Genomic DNA, 18,847 nt, shown 5'->3' with positions numbered 1-18,847 from the left:
GTGTAAGGAAAAACACGTGTTCAGCGGAAGTCAGCGTACCGGAAACAAGCATTCCGGAAGTGTGCGTTGCAAAGCGTGGCGAACTGGGCGCAAACACGCCCCCGATAAATTCGGTCGGGGCGGGAAGTACAGCCAATACCAAAAATGTAAAAACTGTAACTAGTAAGTTGTATGTTGTTTTAAGTAACGTTAAAAGTAATGTTTCAGGACAAAGAAGAGGAACGGTCCCACCAGCAGGGGCAGCTGCTGAAAGTGGTGAGAATAATGAAAAGGTTAACACAGGGGGAGACATCCATTGTACTGCAGCAGCAATTTCAGCAACTAGTTTTAATGATTTGGTAGACTTACATCCTGTCTGCACAACAGCAGTTCCCAATGGGAAAGCAGACAGGAATAGTGATGTTCCCTTAAAACATGTAGCAAAGCATGATCCATGCACTAGGTCTGAAACATTTTCAATTTTGTCTGATTTCCCTGATCCTAAGAAGGATTTGACCAAATGTCAGAAGTTTATTAGATATTATGGTAATATGTATGAGCCAACTAATAACGATTGGCGAGTATTATTGAAGACCTGTCTTCCTCTCAATACTGATATACAAAAGTTCATTAAGGATTGTATGTTGGAGGAGGATGAATCCTTAACCGAGGATGATAATCAGGACAATATTAGACATATAATCACACAGTTGGCCATATATTTTCCAGTGATAGTGGACTGGAGTAAAAATTTTACTATCCAGCAAAAAGATAGTGAAAAGGCAACAGACTATTTTTGCAGAGCTTTGATAGCAATGGGCAAATATACTGGGGTACCAGACATAAAAGATAATGTATATTACAGGGAGGTTGCTGTTAAAGTTCTAATGGATGGCCTCAGGGAAAACTTAAAAAGAAGGGTGCAAACTTCATTACCAAACTGGAAAGGAATCACTGTAAGTGTTCTCAGGGAGTCAGCTATAGGACATGATAAAAATATATGTAAAGAGGAAAAAGCACTAAGTGATAGGGTAATGATGGTAAGTATCCCAGCACTAGAGGGACTGCACACACGACCACCAGCATACAACCCACATAACAGGAAACCCAGAATAGTGAGATGTTACAATTGCAGAGAACAAGGACACATTAGGAGAGATTGTAAAAAGGAAGAGAAACAACAGGAGTTAAGGAAGTGTTTTCAATGCAATAAAATGGGACACGAAGAAAAGAGACTTAGCCCACCTAAGGGGGAATCACATAGACACCCACAGAGATGGCGCACACAAGTCTCGGAGACTTCTCAACAGTTTCCTGTGCACCTCATAGCAGCCAATGCCTTGGGGGAGAACCATAGTCAACCCTGGAGGTTAGGTCAGACCTGTAGTCCTACAAACAGGTGGGGTTTAAACTGTGGTAAGTAGTAGTGTACAAGAAACTGATTTCTAAAAGGTAACCTTTGTTGATTTTGTTTGTTCATTTATGTTGTGAAATGTTTGTTTTCCTAAATTGCTAGCCGACGGCAAAGAATAGAAATGTTTGTTGTGTTTGCTGTTTTAAGATAACTATCTTGTTTTTCTTCTCACAGGTAAAGGGGACACAAAAGGAGTATAGACTTAGTGATCAAAAGGGGAGATAGAGAAATAGAAGAATCACTCTTGAAAGACAAATTAACAATAGACAATTGGAACACTCTTTTGTTTTAGGCTGCAGTGTCTCATGATAATTTGCTTGGCTGAGAATCATTATCCAACAATGAAGTATGTACATACTTTGCTCCAAAATATCGTTTTATGTATTTCAGAGAAAATATGAGTCACTAAGAGTACATTTTTTCATTTCTCTATCATAAATTAGAAAAGTCCGTTGAAAAGGTATGTAGTCAATGAGATACCGAGTTCTTAATGAACAAATGACGGACGACACTGGATTGCACTGTTAAGACCCCCTAGTCAAGTATGGGGAGGGGTCATAGTTAGCAAATAGCTAAGGGGAACAGTGGAATGAATACAGCCATTTCCCCATAGAGTCAGAGTCCAATCCAGCTGTCAGTTTGTTGTAAAAATCTCCCTTTCTACATGTATGTTTGTATTCAAACCTTTGTATTCCCATCATTCATTGCTTTCCTATTTCCCATTCTTTACACAAATGCTAGTCTCACTCTCTCTCTCTCTCTCTTTCTCTCTCTCTCTCTCTCTCTCTACCCACATATTTTATGTTTTTACATAAGACAAATTCAGAGATACACACACTAGATTGACATGAGTTACAGAAACAGTCAGGGGTTTTGTTTTCATGTGTATAGAAACTGCTGATTTTAAGCAGAAAGGTTCTGTTGTGGAAATACGATTCATGTGTTATAGATTGCATATCTGTTTTGTTTTTTTGGTTTTTTTTTGGGCTCATGCCTCCTGTACAAAAATGTGCCTTTATATGGATGCACAAAAGGTGGGCAGGACAGGAGGACAGGAGATTGCTAGAGGATAGGCATACAGATATGCATCTCTGTGTAGAACATGGGAGTAGGATTTTTACCACAAGATACGACATAATGTGAAACCCTAGAAAATGTAGAATTTAGAATAGTCTAGAGGGCGATGTTGAGGTGACTGAGAAATCGTTTTATAGCAATACCAGCACATGATTAGGACACTACATAGAGGACTTTATACAGTGACACAGTTACCAACTGAAGTAGCTGCTAGTAAGGTCCACACTTACACGCACAACCATACATGGCTGTCACACCAGGGAGAACATAGCTGTCAAATAGACAGCAGGGTTTTATGTGACAGCTAACAAATCTATGTTTTGTTTTGTTCTTTGTTGTATTGTTTTAGTTTTAAAAAGGTGAACACACACACACATGCACGCATACACATATTGGTTAATATAGGAAGATTTGTGTTACCCGAGGGATAAACTGTCTGGAAGGTGAGGAGTCTGGTGGACTCTGGAGAGATGGACAAGGTAGACCAATAGAGCCATCCCATATCCCTCCTGCTGATGGGTTTTCCTCCAGGTAAAACAAATACACGTCATCCAATTACCACCATGCAGGATCCTCAAGTATACACAGGTGTACCAATGAAATATGTCTGGGTAGAGGTGTATTGAAATGTGTCTAATGTATTACTGTATCATACTCAAAGCTTTTGTTATTTAATGTGATAGTCCTAGAGTTATAATAGATGATAGGGGTATTCATGTTATTGATAATAGATGTATAATGTATGAGTAGTGGTAACAAATCACATACTTTCAGCTAGCCATAAACCAGTGTGAACATAAAGTAGTGGTACTCGGTAGAATGAATTGAATAGAATAAGAGTTGGAACTTGATTGAAGTGCCACTAGTCCTTTCCCGCTACCAAGAGATCACCCCTGGGCAGACTCCTAACCTGTCAGTTTTTGAAATGTTCTTGACCCCTCGTGAGATGAGATTGTAACTGGGAGGCTAGGTTAGACCCTGAGAGAAGGTAAATAGCGAGACAGTAACCAAGAACGTCCGAAACACTGTTTCCTGAAAGGTCACACTAACTGTCAGGATGTTGGATCGGGAGAGTAAGTTGTGGAGCAGAAATTTCTTAAGCTTAGGTTATTTGCCAGAGAGGTACCAGGTGTAGGCTACCAGCCTCACGGCTTCAAGGGTAGCAGAGACACACTGGTGCCCATACCACCCACTGCAGAGGGGCCAACACTCAGACAAGGGTCCAAGGGCACTCATGAGTCTGTACTGGAAGGCCTCGAATGCAGTTAGTAGCACCTGAGCCATAGGCTAAGACTGTTGTCCAGCATGAAGTTGTAGTTTTTCCGCTTTTGTGTTCTCTCATTTCACTCTCTTCTCAGGACGGTTAATTCTTTTGATTATTAGCAGGTGACAGAGACTGGTTCAGGTAATGATAAGGAGGTATTGGGGAGGAAGAAGTTAGTAGCATAATCAGTCCGGCCAATTACTCTATTCAATTCAGGGGTAAAGGAAAATTTGGAAACCTTGGAGCTTGGAGAAAGTGCGAGGGGCTATTGTCTGAGTAGCATTACGTCCGTAAGTACGGCAACCCCATAGTTAAAAAAAGAGACACACCCAGCGATGCCAGTCCAGTCATATTCGGACTTGAGCAGGCATCCTTGAGAATGATTATCATTCTTGGGAGGGTAAGGTTTTAGACCAAACAAAGTGCTGGGCGTGCTCACACGTGCCTCAGTGATTATATCAAGTAGGATTAGTTCTCTATCCACTAAATATTTTTGAGGTACCCGAACTATAGGCGGGAGGTCACTAAGGGAAAAAGTAGGACACCTAGGTCCCTTAGTCTGAAGTCTCCCAATGCTTTGCAAGCCGATCACTGTTAAATCTGAGTATTGGGAGACTGGGAAGAACGAACAGACAATAGCCCGCCCACAAGTGTTGATGAAAAGAACTGGTGACATTATTAGATGTGTGTATATTAACGCAAGCTGAAGGAGATTGCATATGACATTATTGATAGACATAGGATGATGCTATTGATGAACATGTAGTGTTTAAATGTATTCTGAGCTTAAAGACATGCGTTGGACAGAAGAACCTGTTAAACTTGAAGAACTGTAGTAAAGAATTCTGTATAGCTGATACACGTTCTACTGTACCTTGTACCTTTCCAAATAATGTATTAAGTGTTTTATTGCACCCTTGAAGGGCATACAAAAGGTTATCTCCAAGCTCCAGAAGTGTACGGTTTATAGTAAAAGAAGAAGTCGTTTAGAGGATTAAGACTCTCTCTTATGATAACTTGTTTAGATCTACAAACAGCGTGGACATACACCAAGGGGGATTTGTATTACATAACAATGAAACATGGTACTGAGATCCTGCTTATAACATCTTTAAGGTGATAGTTTATTGTACTATCAAAGGGTGGACTGATGAAGTCGTATAATTGGATGAACGAAAGTATATTGGTTTAATATTGGTTTGCCGTGCGTATTGCGAAGCGTACGCCACGTGTTACGTGACGTGGTGCGTTCGCACGGTAAAATACGCACGCACACACTCGCATTACAACAGTTAGTTATTTATATAATTTCATTTTGGTTCTGTTACACTGTAATTCAGGAGCAGATAGTATTCGGTTTATTATTAGTCTCTCTATATATATATATATATATGTATATGTTGATTATATGTACATTGTAGTGTTATTAAAGGTTTAGGTAATAGGAAAGGTGTCATGCCTGATATCATATTGAAGCCCTAATCATCAGCAGCTGTCCGGTGCAGTCGGCGAAGAGATTGCACATTGCATACTTTAGTTATTGATATTAGAGAGTAAAACCTTTGTATGATACTGGCTATGAAAAGGAGCAGACCCCCTGGAGAGAAGACCCCCACCTTTGGATTCCTTAGATTGAATCAACCTATTACCTGTCTGGCCTGGACCCACCCAACGTCTGGACCTATAGAAACAATCTACGTCATCTCTATTGTTCACAATGAAACACTGACTGTATATATATTAGCTGCATCTCACTGGGGCCTCAGTCAACTCTGACACAATATTCTATACAGACTATTGTCCATCGGGTCCGGTGGTTGCGCAGCGTGCGCAAGCGATTGCATTTGGTATGTACTTATCTTTTGGTATTGGCTGTGCTGTACTGTACTTTATCATAATATAATAATGTATTGAAGTGTTGATTATTTATATCTGCTAAAATAAATTACTTTGTGCTTTGGACACACATTCAATTGATTGGGCAATGCTTATTTTAAAACGATAGAATTACTTTAATAGTGGTATCCGTGAACAGCTAAAATCACATATCTTTGGAAAAGGTATGTCACATTGTCAAAATTCCATCATGTTTTGTATTTAAATGTGCGGGAAGATATGACCGGTTTATTGAAGGGAAAGTTATGTCTCTGGGATATATGTGAGAACAGCTAAAACAGGTCAACACTTAGGAAAAGTTTTGAACAAGCCTTAGGTGACACGCAAGGGACATTTCCGCCCCCACATTAACATTCACACTGCCCTTGTGAATGCCGTCCCATTTGCTTAAAAACCTGTGCTTTGAAGGAACAAGTTGTCAGACTTTTTGGGGAAATCAAGTCACATTGATAAGCTGTCCATCTTTCTAGCCAATTCCCCATGGCACAAATTATGCAACTCAAGTAAGTGCTATTCTGAATGTAACCCCTTTTGTTTTAAACTTTTTTGCTTGTTATGTCAATCTATTATTTGTTTTTCATTGTTTTTTAATCTGTATGCCCTGTATTTTTGTATATTAAATCTATAATTTAATATGTTGCATCCTTGATACTCTAACGAATCCATTAGCCTGTTAAGAAGAGAGAGCTCGACCAAGTTAACCCTTTGAATGCCATTGTGTGATTTGTTGATACATTTGATTAACAAGCTTTGTGTGCTTGCATTTACATTTGTGTAATAGTCTGGAGGTGTGAAGAGGTAACCCGTTGCTTGCTGGTGTGGGTCTTGTTAGTCTGTGGATAGCTAGAAGCCTGTGTGCCAGTGTGGGACAGTATATTGGGGTCCTATTGCCCATTTTCAATAAGTGATGGCAAACCTGAAGTGTCTGGGGGTGTGAGAGCGCTGTGTTTGGGTGCGATTCAGTAGGTCTATAACCTGTGTGATAGGTGGAGAGAGACTGCGGGCTGGAATAGTGTGTGACTTCATACAGCAAATACCCCCAAAGTCACGGCAGCTGGGAGCTAGTTTGTGACACTCACAATGGGTCATATTATGACCACTGATCTCCCTTCATATTCTCACAGGCAGAGGAAAGTGCTACTGGAAGACTGGGCATTGGTAGTGGCAGTATGCAGGCAGTGCTGTGGGGAAGGACAGGAGAAGGGGTTTGGCTGCAGAAGAATGTGTTTGTAGTTGGAGGTGAATCTGGATGTAAAGTGTGTTCTGTGATTGGATGTAGGTGGTTGTGTGAGGTCAATGTCCATGGACTATGTTTACAATAAAATACCTGTCAGAAAGAAACCGATGAATTATTGGATTATTGTTTAACATATAGTATAACATATTGCAGAAAAATTTTGTTGTGAGTTTGTGATCTGTGCTTGGAAAATCTTCCTGTGTCTGTTCCACATTTTTGTTCTTGTATTAATAATTAAGTATTATGATAAGTACTACAATGTCCTTTTTTCTTGTCTTGTCTTTTAATAGGCCAGAACTTGCTGATTATTGGTATTCTTTATCGTACTTATACTCCGGCATTCTGGGGACTCTTGTGACTGTTGCTGTTGGGGTAATCGTCAGTCTCCTATCAGGTATGTATTGAATTGTGAAATCTGTATTGTAGTAAAAATCATAAAGCTGAACATCCAATATATATTTCCAACAATTTTCTTTATCAGCAATAATCATAAAGATGAGAAAAAAATAATAATTTTTTAGTGTTGAGTGCATTAATGGGCAAAATAAAATACTTCAAGGAATGCATGTGATGCCCTTAAGTCTACAATAGGGGTGCACATTGACCTTAATTTCAAGAATGGAAGAACAGCCAGAAAATGACTTTAGCATGCCCACATCACTCATTCCGCACTGCTCCCACATGTCCCGCATTTGCTCCAAAATTCCCCCACATGCCCTCAGGCCCACAATTTCCACAAAATGCACCCACATTCAACACATATACCTCTCCATATGCCCCAAACATGCCACTTAGACTTGGCCATAAGCCCACGCGTGCCTCTCAGACCTACTCACATGCCTTTCAAACCTCTCCACATGCCCCCAGACATTGTCACGTGCCTCTCAGACCTCCCTAAATGCCCATCAGACTTACATGTCCATCAGACCTTTCCCATATGCCCGTCACACTCCCCCCACATGCAGGGCCAATACTACCATTTGGCAAACCTATGCGGTTGCTTAAAGCGCCAATGGTTAGCGGGCACCTAAAACACTGAATGAGTGCTGGCCACTTAGATGAAGGAGAAGGAGCCAGCAGCTTCTTACATGTGAAGTTTCTGGCTGCTGCTCCACAATGTCATTAAGCTGGGAGGGTGGTGCTTGGCTATGATGTCATAGCTAAATGCTACACTCCAGTCTGAGGAGCAGAGGATGTCACCACCACCTCCCACCTGCTCAAGCAATAAGCAGGAGAAGGGGTGCCACTTCCAACTATGGCACCTCCATGACTTACACGAGCCTTGCCCACATGTCCATCAGACCTCCCCACATGCCTATCAGGTATCTCTGGGGAGATGAGATCTAATGTACATGTATAACCACTAGTCCACTGGTCTAGTGGGTGTGCATGTACAGTAGGTTCACTCTGACAGAATACCTGCTAATATTATGATTACATATGGACACTTTAGGTTGCACCCACCCAATCCTCCCAAAACACACTTCCAGTCCAATCAGACAATTTCAATTTGCTGTTCCGTTCATTTGACAAAAAATGTGACTGTGCCATGGAAATCTGAACTGTTAGTAGTGCAGTTCTTAGCTTAGCTTACACAACCATAGCTCTTTATATGACTTTTGTATCTAGACATGACTCAGGAAGAATGGTATACTGAATCTAGAGTATGTCAGCAGTGGGTACACCTACTTGGGTAATTGAATCAGTTCTATAACTGGTTTAACTAGCAATTAATTGCAACAATAGAATATTTTTTGGATAGCTGAAATACCGTGGCTGCCAGCTTAAGATTGACTAAAAAATGATTCTATTATATAAGCTTTATATACAGAAATTAAAGGTTTAATTTTTGAATTGAAGTAAATCAGGTTGGAATGGGCAGTTTGGCACCTTATCTAAACCATGTTCTACTGTAGCGAGGAGAAAATTTAAAATGTATCGACATATTTAGACAGTGGACAGATTTAGTTCAAATCTAAAACACAGTGTTAAATTAAAGCTGCCCACTATTTCTGTGCTACATGTAAAAGCAGACAGTATTTTCCCTGTGTGCAAAGGGAAACAAAATACATGCGATTCATTTTCACTACAACACAGTTTGCCCAGGTGCAAATTAACCCCTTGTAGCTCGATTTGTTCCTAATTTTAACCCAGGCGCTTAGTGAGTATGGATAAAGTAACCTCTAGTTTGCCATTGTACTTTATACTTTTTTGAAATGCATCACTAGTTACAACTCATTTTCATATATCTCACAGGAGGTTTGAAACAGAACATAAACCGTGATTTTGTCTATGGAAGACAGGATTTTGCATTTGACTGCCTTAAATCTGACAAAGTAAGCAAACCACTGCAAATATATTAAATGTCTGCGGGACAAAACATAATAATTTTAAATATAACTATTTATAAAAATGTTACTAATAATATAATAATGTACTAATTCTTAGGCCAGTCACCCATTGGTGTTGTATTTGCATAAAAAACTGCATGTGAATATACATATAAATGATATGGGGCAAATTCAATTCGCCGTGAAGTTTCTCAGAACGATAGTTTGGTAAAAATCTCTGCTCATTTTTCCTTGCCCCCTATGGGGCGCAAGAAAAATCAGCGGACTTCTCTAAAAATATGCACACAAAGTGTCTATGGAATGGACAGTTTGCGTTGAATTGAATTCCCACCTATGTGTTTCACATTATGAAATGAAATGCGGTTCACATGTTGTAAACCTGCAGATTATATGAGCTATGGAAACCCTATGGAATTAATGGAAGAAGCTTTGTCATTAAATACATATTTATTTTTAAAAAGAGTGCACCCCCAGAAATTAAAACTATAACCGCAAAGCGCTAGATGGGTTGGATTCGTTATGCTAAAATAGTGAGATTTTGGTCCCAGCATAAGGGGAAAGGGATCCATAAATCCCCTTATACTGGGACCCCTGGGGTTTCACTATTATAGTATAAATAAGTAAATAATACATTCACCATCAAGGGTCAAACAATTTTTATATTGAGAAAAGATTTTAATTCAAAGGGAAACACAAGTAATATCACTTTTTAATCCAAAAGAAAAAATTGTAATCCAAAGAGAAATGTCCTTAAGGAAAGCCAAAACATATGTTCTTTCAATCGAAAGAAAAACAATGTAATTCAGAAGTAAATGTTCCTAAATCCAAACTATATCTTCTTCTTATAGTCCAAGTGATATCTAACTCAGATATTTTTCTGTAACTTCGAAGGAAAATTCACGCTAGATCTTCTTTTAATCCAAAGAATAATTCAAGACAGACCATATTTTAATCCAAAGGGTAATCCAAGCAAAAATACATAAACACAAAGTACAGTGGAAACTGCTCCTCTTGGAGACCTGCCGCAGAATGAGATATGACTCCCCAAAGCTGTTCAGCCAATCACATGTAGATTTTCCACACTAGCCGAAATGTGATTGGATGGTGGTAAGGGAGGCCTGGGAGTCTCTGGTTTGATCACACATCAATAGAGATTAATTTAATGTTTATTGATGTATGGGGAAAACAATAACCAGTGCAGCACAGCTTCATTGATGTCTATAGCCCATTTGCTTCTATAGCACTTTCATCTTAATGGAATCACTGCATGTAGTGCACAACTTCATTGAAATGAATGGGAGTGAAAACTGTGTTATAAAATCAGCTGGCTGAATTGGTTGGCATTCATGTAGGAAGGTGATAAAAGGATTTAAATTCTTGCACTTTCCAGTTGCACATTTGTGGAAAAACGTATTTCTAGACTCGTTTTGAGTAATGAAATAATAACATTCAAACACACAAAAGGGACAACTGTAATAAAGACAGTCCCAATGCTCCTCACTCTCGTGCTTAATTTAAGACCTTATTGATATTAGATTGAGCAGTACTCAAATGGCAAAGTTGGACATAGAGCTCCACAACAGCAAGCTCTGCAGATCAGTCCCCCTTTTTGTGGAGGTCTGATTTCCTCAGGGGTTCTTCTGGTGCAGGAGGAAGGGATCTTGGGGTTGTCCTTGCAACATGCAGATAACATGAGGCTGGGGTGGGAAATAAATACAGTTTTCAAACTTTTTTTTCAAAATTTGTTATTTAAAAATATTACTTAATAAGCTGTTACCACTTTGTCTGAAATAATGAATGTTGTTGTAATATATAATTTATTTATTTTTTAGGATGACAAAACTGAAGTTTTAGACTTGCAATTTGACCCAGGACACGAACATGACAATCCTGCTTTCACACAGGATGATTTTAAGCTTTCGCAACTTAAATGAGAACCTATGATAAATAAAAGACACCTGTGTGTAAGGAGACTGACTGTCACCATTGTTTTCCCTTCATATTAATTATTATGCTTACTACGAGCAGGCAAGTGTCAATATTATCTAGGCATCCATGATTACTTGCAGACCTTATTGTTGTGGTATGATGTGGTTTAAGGGAATATTCTCATATTTATAGGTAAAGAAAACAAGGTAAATAATTTATAATAATAAGACTCAAATTGCTTTGACTCCAGGAATTAAAAAAATACCCCTACAAAACCTTAGCGAAAATGTAAAGTGTGATAACACTGCCACCTACTGATTTCATTGAAGATGCTCATCTAATTTTCATATTTTGCAAGTATTTAAAAAAAAAAGTCTCTCTCTGTTACAGGACTAAGTATCGATCTGGGTGTTTACATCTTTGAGGATCACGCTCTGGTGATTTTAGAGCGTGAAACAACCAGTTTGACTAGGAAAATAATAACTTATTCCCATCTAACAGCCAACTCTTTACATTTAACAGTTTCATATTAAAACTCCTTTCCTTCTTTTAAATAATTACATAACTATGTGAAAAGGAAAACCAATAATTAACAGGGAAAAGGAAAGGCAGAGTCAGAAGGGTTCCTTTGGACCATTTTTGTTTCAAAATTAGAGATATTGTTATGGATTCTACCCATGAGTAACTCCATAAATATTTCTAAGGAGATCTGTTGTATTAGTCTGAGTTGAGTGGGATGTCACGAACTGCCGTGACTTTGGGGGTGTTTCGCCTACAAACAGCGCTCACACCTCACCTACTTCAGGTTTGCCACCACCTTTTGAATACGGGCAATAGGACCTCAATCTACTGTCCCACACTGGCACTCAAGGCTTCTAGCTGCTCACAGACTAGCAAGACCCACACCAGCGAATCTCCAGACTGTTACACAAATGTAAATGCAAGCACACACAGGTTGTTAATCAAATGTATCAACAAATCACAAGCTGGCATTCAAAGGGTTAATTTGGCCGAGCTATATTTTTTTTTAACTGGCTAATGGATTCATTAGAGTATAAAGGACGCAACATATTAAAATATAGATTTAATATACAAAAGTACAGGGCATACAGATATTGAAAATAATGAGTAAACAATTAATAGATTGACATAATAAGCAAAACAGTTTAAAATAAAAGGGGTTACATTCAGAGTAGCACTTACATGAATTGCTTTTCTGGCCAAGGAAAATTGGCTTGGAAGATGGACAGCTTATCAATGTGAATTGATTTCCCAAAAAGTCTGACACCTTGCTGTAACTGCTCTCAGTTTTTAAAAGACACTTCCACACTTGTCCCCACTCCCAGGGGATGTGTCTGTGATACTTTTTTCAATCACCATTTGCATGTTATCTGATTTACTACTCAATTCTACTTTGTGACCTAACTTTTCGGTGGAGCGTCACACGGACCCAATTTTATTATTAATAAATGCCTTATGACTTTGTCCATCTTTTAATACCAAACATGATGAAATGTTGACAATGTGACATACCTTTTCCAAAGATATGTGATGCTGCCTTGGGCTGCAAGGATGTCCAGTTGAGACCGGCCCCACAAAGTCTATTCAGGTGTCCAAAAACTAACTTGTGTCAGGATATATCTCACAGTAAGAGTCCTTTGAAGCTGCCATAGGTGACATACCTATCTTCTCACACTGGAACGTGCATATACGCATACAACAGACTTTCTGTCTTCACATTTTACACTTTAGTAGCTGAACTTATCTATGGATTAATTTGATATAACATATCTACACCGCAGTTATGATTCATCCCTTATAAATAACTGTAAGTTCCCTATGTTCACAACATGGGATATTTTAGTTTTTTGCAGTGAAGCAATATAAAATATTTGGGCTCTTGTACTATGCAGTTAGCTTAGGTGTTGGTTGTGCCAATAAGTATTTAACAACACATCTTTCCATTATAATTCAAACTTTGCATACAAGCAAACAATGTATTCCATTGTACCTAGGGAGTCACAGTCTCACTAGCAATCTGTTAGGCTAAGTATGGCATAAAAGGAGTAGGAGTAGTATAATGCCAATGCATTTCGAAATTGTTAAGATTAACACCTCTCTCTCCTCTGGTTGTCAGGAAATGGCAATCAGCGTCTCTTGGCTTTCGCTGCTGCTTCTTCCAACATCAAGCTAGTTGCTAGACAGCAGCAGCTGCTTGCCTAGTGCTAATAGCACAAGCATGTGGGTTAATTTAGAATAATGAAGAATGTGATACTTATCCTGATTGGTTCCTCCAGCTTTTATTAGTCCCTCTTTGCCTACCTCCTATGCTGTTATAGACTGACCCAGTATGTTGAATGTTGTGCCTTGCTACTGTGACACTCTGTTGTAACCAGGATTGCTTATTATCCTGCTTTGTCTGCTACCTGCCTTTTGACTGTTTGCCTGTACTCTATATTCTATCTTTGACTGCTGCCTGTCCCTGGCCTCTGCCTATATTATGATTCCATCTGCCAGTCTCTAACCATTGCCTGACTGACCTTGCTCCTGGATCTTTGCTGTGGGTGACCTTGACGTAGTGTGCCGGATAACTCAGTGCTCTCGCATTATCACTGCTAATTATACTGTACCCAGCTGGTCTCCTATTGTGTACTGTCTATAAACATAATGTTAATATGATCCTATAACTATAGGTTAAGTGCTGGGGTGACCGAGCATTTACAAACATGTATTATGCTAAAGGTGAATCTGTTCTAGGGATCTTATCTTAAAATAATCATACCATCCTATTAAGATAATAAGTTCATAAAGGAACATGCCCTTATATGTCTCATTCTCAAAAAAACACAATCTTGACCCGAACTCACTCGCTAACTACCGCCCCATCTCACTTCTCCCCTTTGCCTCTAAATTACTCGAAAGGGTAGTCTGCACCCGCCTCATTAGGCCCCTGTCAGACAACTCCCTACTTGATCCTTTCCAATCCGGCTTCCACTACCTCCACTCCACTGAAATCGCCCTTGCCAAAGTCACTAATGACCTTCTCTCTGCTAAATCTAAAGGTCACTTCTCCCTGCTCATCCTCATGGAACTTTCCGCAGCCTTCGACGCAGTTGAGCACTCCCTCCTGTTGCAGACCCAAGCCGCATCTGGCCCTTCCTAGCTCAGGATGCCACTAAAACCATTATCCATGCACTCATCATTTTCTGTCTTGATTACTGTAACCTTCTCCTCACCAGCTTCCCCCTCTCCCACCTCGCTACACTCAGGTCTATACTCAACGCAGCTGCAAGATTCATCTTCCTCTCCTGCCACTTCTTTTCTGCCTCTCCTCTTTGCCTTGTCTTACACTAGCTCCCTTTCCCCTACTGAATCCTTTTCAAACTCCTCACTCTCACCTACATGGTTCTCTCCCATTCCACTGCCCCATACATCTCCAAACTCCTCTCCATTCACACTCCATCCCGTTCCCTCCGATCAGCCAATGATCATTGGTTCTCCTCCACTCCACTATGATCATCTTATCCCACTCCAGAATCCAAGATTTCTCCCAGGCTGCCCCACCCCTCCCCTGGAATGACCTCCTACTTTCCACCTGACTGTCCCCTAATTGGTGCACATTGAAATGAGCACTTAAAACTCATCTGTTCCTCAAAGCCTACCAGCTATCCACCTAACCTTCTCTCCATGCTTGATCTCTTCTCTCTCCCCCTCTCCCGCTACACTCTCCTCTTGTGGTTGATCTCCTCTGACTCCCCATTGTGCCTCCTGTCTGTTTCCCTTTAGGATGTAAGCTCTTATGAGCATGGCTCTCTTCCCTCCTGTCTCTCTACCTATTCTTCTGCTCCAGCTTCACTATACAAGCTTTATTTGTCGCTTTTGAATTCCTGGTATTTTTGGTTATTGTTCTGTACTGTTTTACCCTGTATAGTCCACTGTCTGTTTTCTGTACAGCGCTGCGTAAAAAACCATGCAGCGCCATATAAATAAAGATAAATAATAATACTTGTGGCTGGGTCATGTAGAAATAACTTATTGTAGATACTTATTTTAATAAGGGATGCAGCGCACCTCTGTATATAATTGCAAATACACTGATTTTTGATACTATGTTATATGATTATATTAGAAATGTACTGATTTCTGATACAATAGGCAAAACTTCATTGTTTTGCAATAGGTAAAACTGCATTGTAACTTCTGAAGGTAGACTAATCATGCTAATTAAGTATTTTCCTGTGAAGTGACCAACACAGCAGGAGGTTATTACTTTCAGTCCTGTGTAGGTTTTCTTCCTGTATCTTGGAACCTGTCAATGTAGACTCAGGGTACAAGTAATTTAGAATATCACAGATTGCAGTGAATTTTGTAAGTTAAATTGCACTAAATACAAAATTAGAGAATATTACATCCTGAATGTTGAACATTCAATGTAAAAAGGTGTTAAACCCCTTCAGGTTGATTTTATGTGCAGGTTGTATGAAGCATCCTGGATTGGTTAAAGGGGCAGGAGGCTGGATTACCTCGTGCCAGGGTATGTTTGTAAATCTGTATAAAAAGGAGCACTGTTTGACCATGTAGCATTATTCCATCTGTATCTTTCTGGAGATCATTAATACTACAAACTAGTGTAACTGTCCTTATTAGGACACTTGAGCTAATAAAACATCATTGCTTCAAGATCCTGCTTTGACGACTACTTACCTGCTGTAATTCCTGTGACCTGCAGATTAGACCAAATCTAATCTGTTATCCAGCTGTTCTGAGGTTGGAACCCAGCGTCTAGTACCATCACTCTGCCTGCTACCCTGCAGCTCTGGCCAGTGTGATAGTCCAGGGGGGACCATCCACGGTAACCACGATCTAAGGGCAAGAAGTCAGGTGTACCAGCCCAAGTGTAGCTGCAAGTGGGTACCCCAGCAGCGAGAGTTACCCAGAAGGATGCGTTTCTAGGTGCAGCTAAGGAGCCTAGTGGTGGCAGTTGCAAAAGTCTCTCCTATTGCGGTTAGGGGGCGCATTTGGAAGAAAGAAAGGGGATGGTGGTAAGGCAAGCCGAGCCGGTCACCAGCAACACAACAGACAGGGTGGCATAGAAGGTACTTGAAGTCTGACTTGATTGCAGTGGAGGATGACAGGTGCCACTGCCCAAAGAGTATCGCCTCTGACTTCCCGCAGTTGACCTTCGTCCCTGAAGCTCGGCCGAAGTTCTAGCAGGTCTGAACGAATGCTGTTATTCAATTTATCAAAACAGATACCACTCTGTTGACTTGAACAGTTTCATAATGTTAGATTGTACAGTGTTATCCAGAAATTTGACATATAGAAAAAAGGTAAAAGTAATCCATAAAACAGGGATTATATCTGGAGGGGTAGCAACCTGTCTAGGTAAAGTATGTCCAGCAAGTTGGTCTTTAATGTGCCTAGGAGAGGTGGAAACTGGGGATATTCTTTGCCGTAGTATTAGTTCCCTTGCAGTGATCACAAATACTGTCAGTATAGGATACAATTCTGAGGACAGCAGTTTAGTTTTCTAGTGTTTAAAGTTGGCAAATAGAATGACTTATAGGTCCTTTATTAATAACAGCTTTAGAGTACAAATAACAGAGTCTTTAACAGTGATTTTTCTACAATTCCAAAATTTATTATGTCTGCTTGTTATGTGTTACATTTTGGGCACATTCCCGTCTCCCCCTTCATCATATACCTATACCATGACTGGGATATATAGGCTCTGTTAATTGTATTAATATGAACATTTCAATGTGGGCTCAAAGTGATTCAACAAAGATTCTGGGTCAATCAGATCAGGGATATCTTTTTGCCAAATCGCTTGCAGGAATTAGGTCTGCATATAAATATCTTATTCTGTACGTTTTTGACTTTAGCAAATTAATTAGATTCTGGTTTATTTGGTGGTTGCAGTGTTATATTATCTGTCTTTATTGAGGAGATGTAAAGACACAATTGCAAAAACATAGTAGAATTGAGTATTGGGAATGTTTACTCTCTCATTAAGCTGTTGAAAGCTGTACATACCCCTGAATTGAATACATCTTCTATAGCGAGTCACTACTATTCCTTTACTTTTCCAGTTAAGCAATGTGACATTGTTTAGACTTGGAATGAATATTGGGTCCCTCCATATTGGAATAAATTAAGAGTATCTATAATTCCTGTAATTTTTTTTATTGATTTGTATCCAGGCTTTATAGGAAATGTTTTGGTGGAACTGTTTCAGGATTAGAGATCTTGGGAGGTATAATAATGCGGCAAGTGAATAGGGGTGGAAGAGCTCATATCCTAACATATGGTTTGTGAAGTGATCCTGATTCAAGAATATATCTGAAATATATCTAAATAAGGCTGCACTGGTGAAGGAGAGTGTTTCAGGTAGGGCTATATCCCATGTTTTGTTTTGTGTGTTTTTTACCTAGTATCAATTAGCTTCTAGCAATCCAATGTTTTTTATTTTGCCCAAAAAAGTGAGAAAATCATTTTTTACATGTGTGAAGATCTATTTTGTTTAGCCTAAGGGGAAGCATTTGAAGGGGTGGATCACATGTTTACATGCAAATCTAAATGAGACTCTATGCTTGCCCTGCAAGCTGGTGACAAGATCTATACTCCCTTGACTATTCTCTGAACTTATGTCGTTTAAGGAAATTTTTCCCATTTTTAAGGCTTACAGGTAAATTGTGTGAACCAGATGTAATATATTTCTGCACTCAAATTGCTTAGTCTGTAGCTATAAAATATATTATGCAGACGTGATTGCATTTTACATGTAGTGTGTAAGCAGCGTTTACATCTGCAGTTGTGGTGGTTGATGTCAATGGAGAACACTTGATAGATCTTTTTGTTTTCACTTCAGCGAATACGAGTAAATGGAGCATGCAACATCTGTAAGTTGCCGATTTGACTGTAGACTCAATTGGTAATGTGTATGAGGTCTTTGGAACCAATAGGTTCCATCCTTATACCTGTTTGCATCCTTTCTCACCACGGAAGCTACGGAAACCCTTGTTCACTCGCTTGTAATCTCTCGCCTTGAGTACTGTAACCTCCTTCTCTCTGGCCTACCTGACTCTCACCTTGACTCTCTTAAGTCTATCCTCAATGCTGCTGCAGCCTCATTTTTCTCTCCCGCCGCTCTATCTCTGCTGTCTTCCTCCAACAGTCACTACATTGGCTCCCTATGGTCTACAGAATTAAATTTAAACTTCTCACCCTCACCTTTAAAGCTCTTAATCAATCCTCCCCTTGGTACATCTCCAATCTCATCTCTACCTACACTCTTAGCCCGCCCCCTCCGCTCTGCCTGTTACCGTCGCCTTACTACGTCACTGATCACCTCTTCTCACTCCCGTCTCCAGGACCTTGCCCGGGCTGCACCCCAGCTGTGGAACAATCGTCCACATTCCATCAGGGTAGCATCTACTTTCAAAGGCTTCAAGCGCACCCTTAAGACTCATTTCTTTATTCAAGTCGATCAGTCCTCCTCCTAACTCCCTTGTCCCGGCTCTCTCCTCCAGTTAGTACCACCCTATTTGTGTCTCCCCCTTTCCTTTAGGATGTAAGCTCTCAGGAGCAGGGCCCTCTTTCCTTGTGTGCTCCTTCTACTATTCCATCACCCTCTGTACCTCTTGGCCTGCTTCCCTAGCCCTGTTTTCTTAAGCTTAGGCCAACTTCTCGCTGATTTC

The 18,847-nt window shown here is 39.9% G+C and overlaps 1 protein-coding gene across 2 annotated transcripts in view; it reads left to right on the top strand.

The window, feature by feature from the left end:
• The window catches only part of LOC142152522 (sodium-coupled monocarboxylate transporter 1-like), a 60,333-nt gene extending 49,142 nt beyond the window's left edge, over nucleotides 1-11,191 (top strand). For both annotated transcript variants that reach the window (XM_075209247.1, XM_075209246.1), the window contains 3 exons: nucleotides 7,158-7,261; nucleotides 9,124-9,203; nucleotides 11,051-11,191. In XM_075209247.1, the coding sequence (XP_075065348.1) occupies nucleotides 7,158-7,261; nucleotides 9,124-9,203; nucleotides 11,051-11,152 (286 nt within the window). In that variant the 3' untranslated portion in view covers nucleotides 11,153-11,191. The remainder of the gene's footprint in view (nucleotides 1-7,157; nucleotides 7,262-9,123; nucleotides 9,204-11,050) is intronic.
• The last annotated feature ends 7,656 nt before the right edge of the window (nucleotides 11,192-18,847 follow it).

The sequence above is a fragment of the Mixophyes fleayi genome, chromosome 4 (genome assembly GCF_038048845.1).
Source record: "Mixophyes fleayi isolate aMixFle1 chromosome 4, aMixFle1.hap1, whole genome shotgun sequence".
Lineage (NCBI taxonomy): Eukaryota > Metazoa > Chordata > Amphibia > Anura > Limnodynastidae > Mixophyes > Mixophyes fleayi.
The sequence above is the reverse complement of the archived record's forward strand: the minus strand, read 5'-3'. Positions and strand labels throughout refer to the sequence as shown.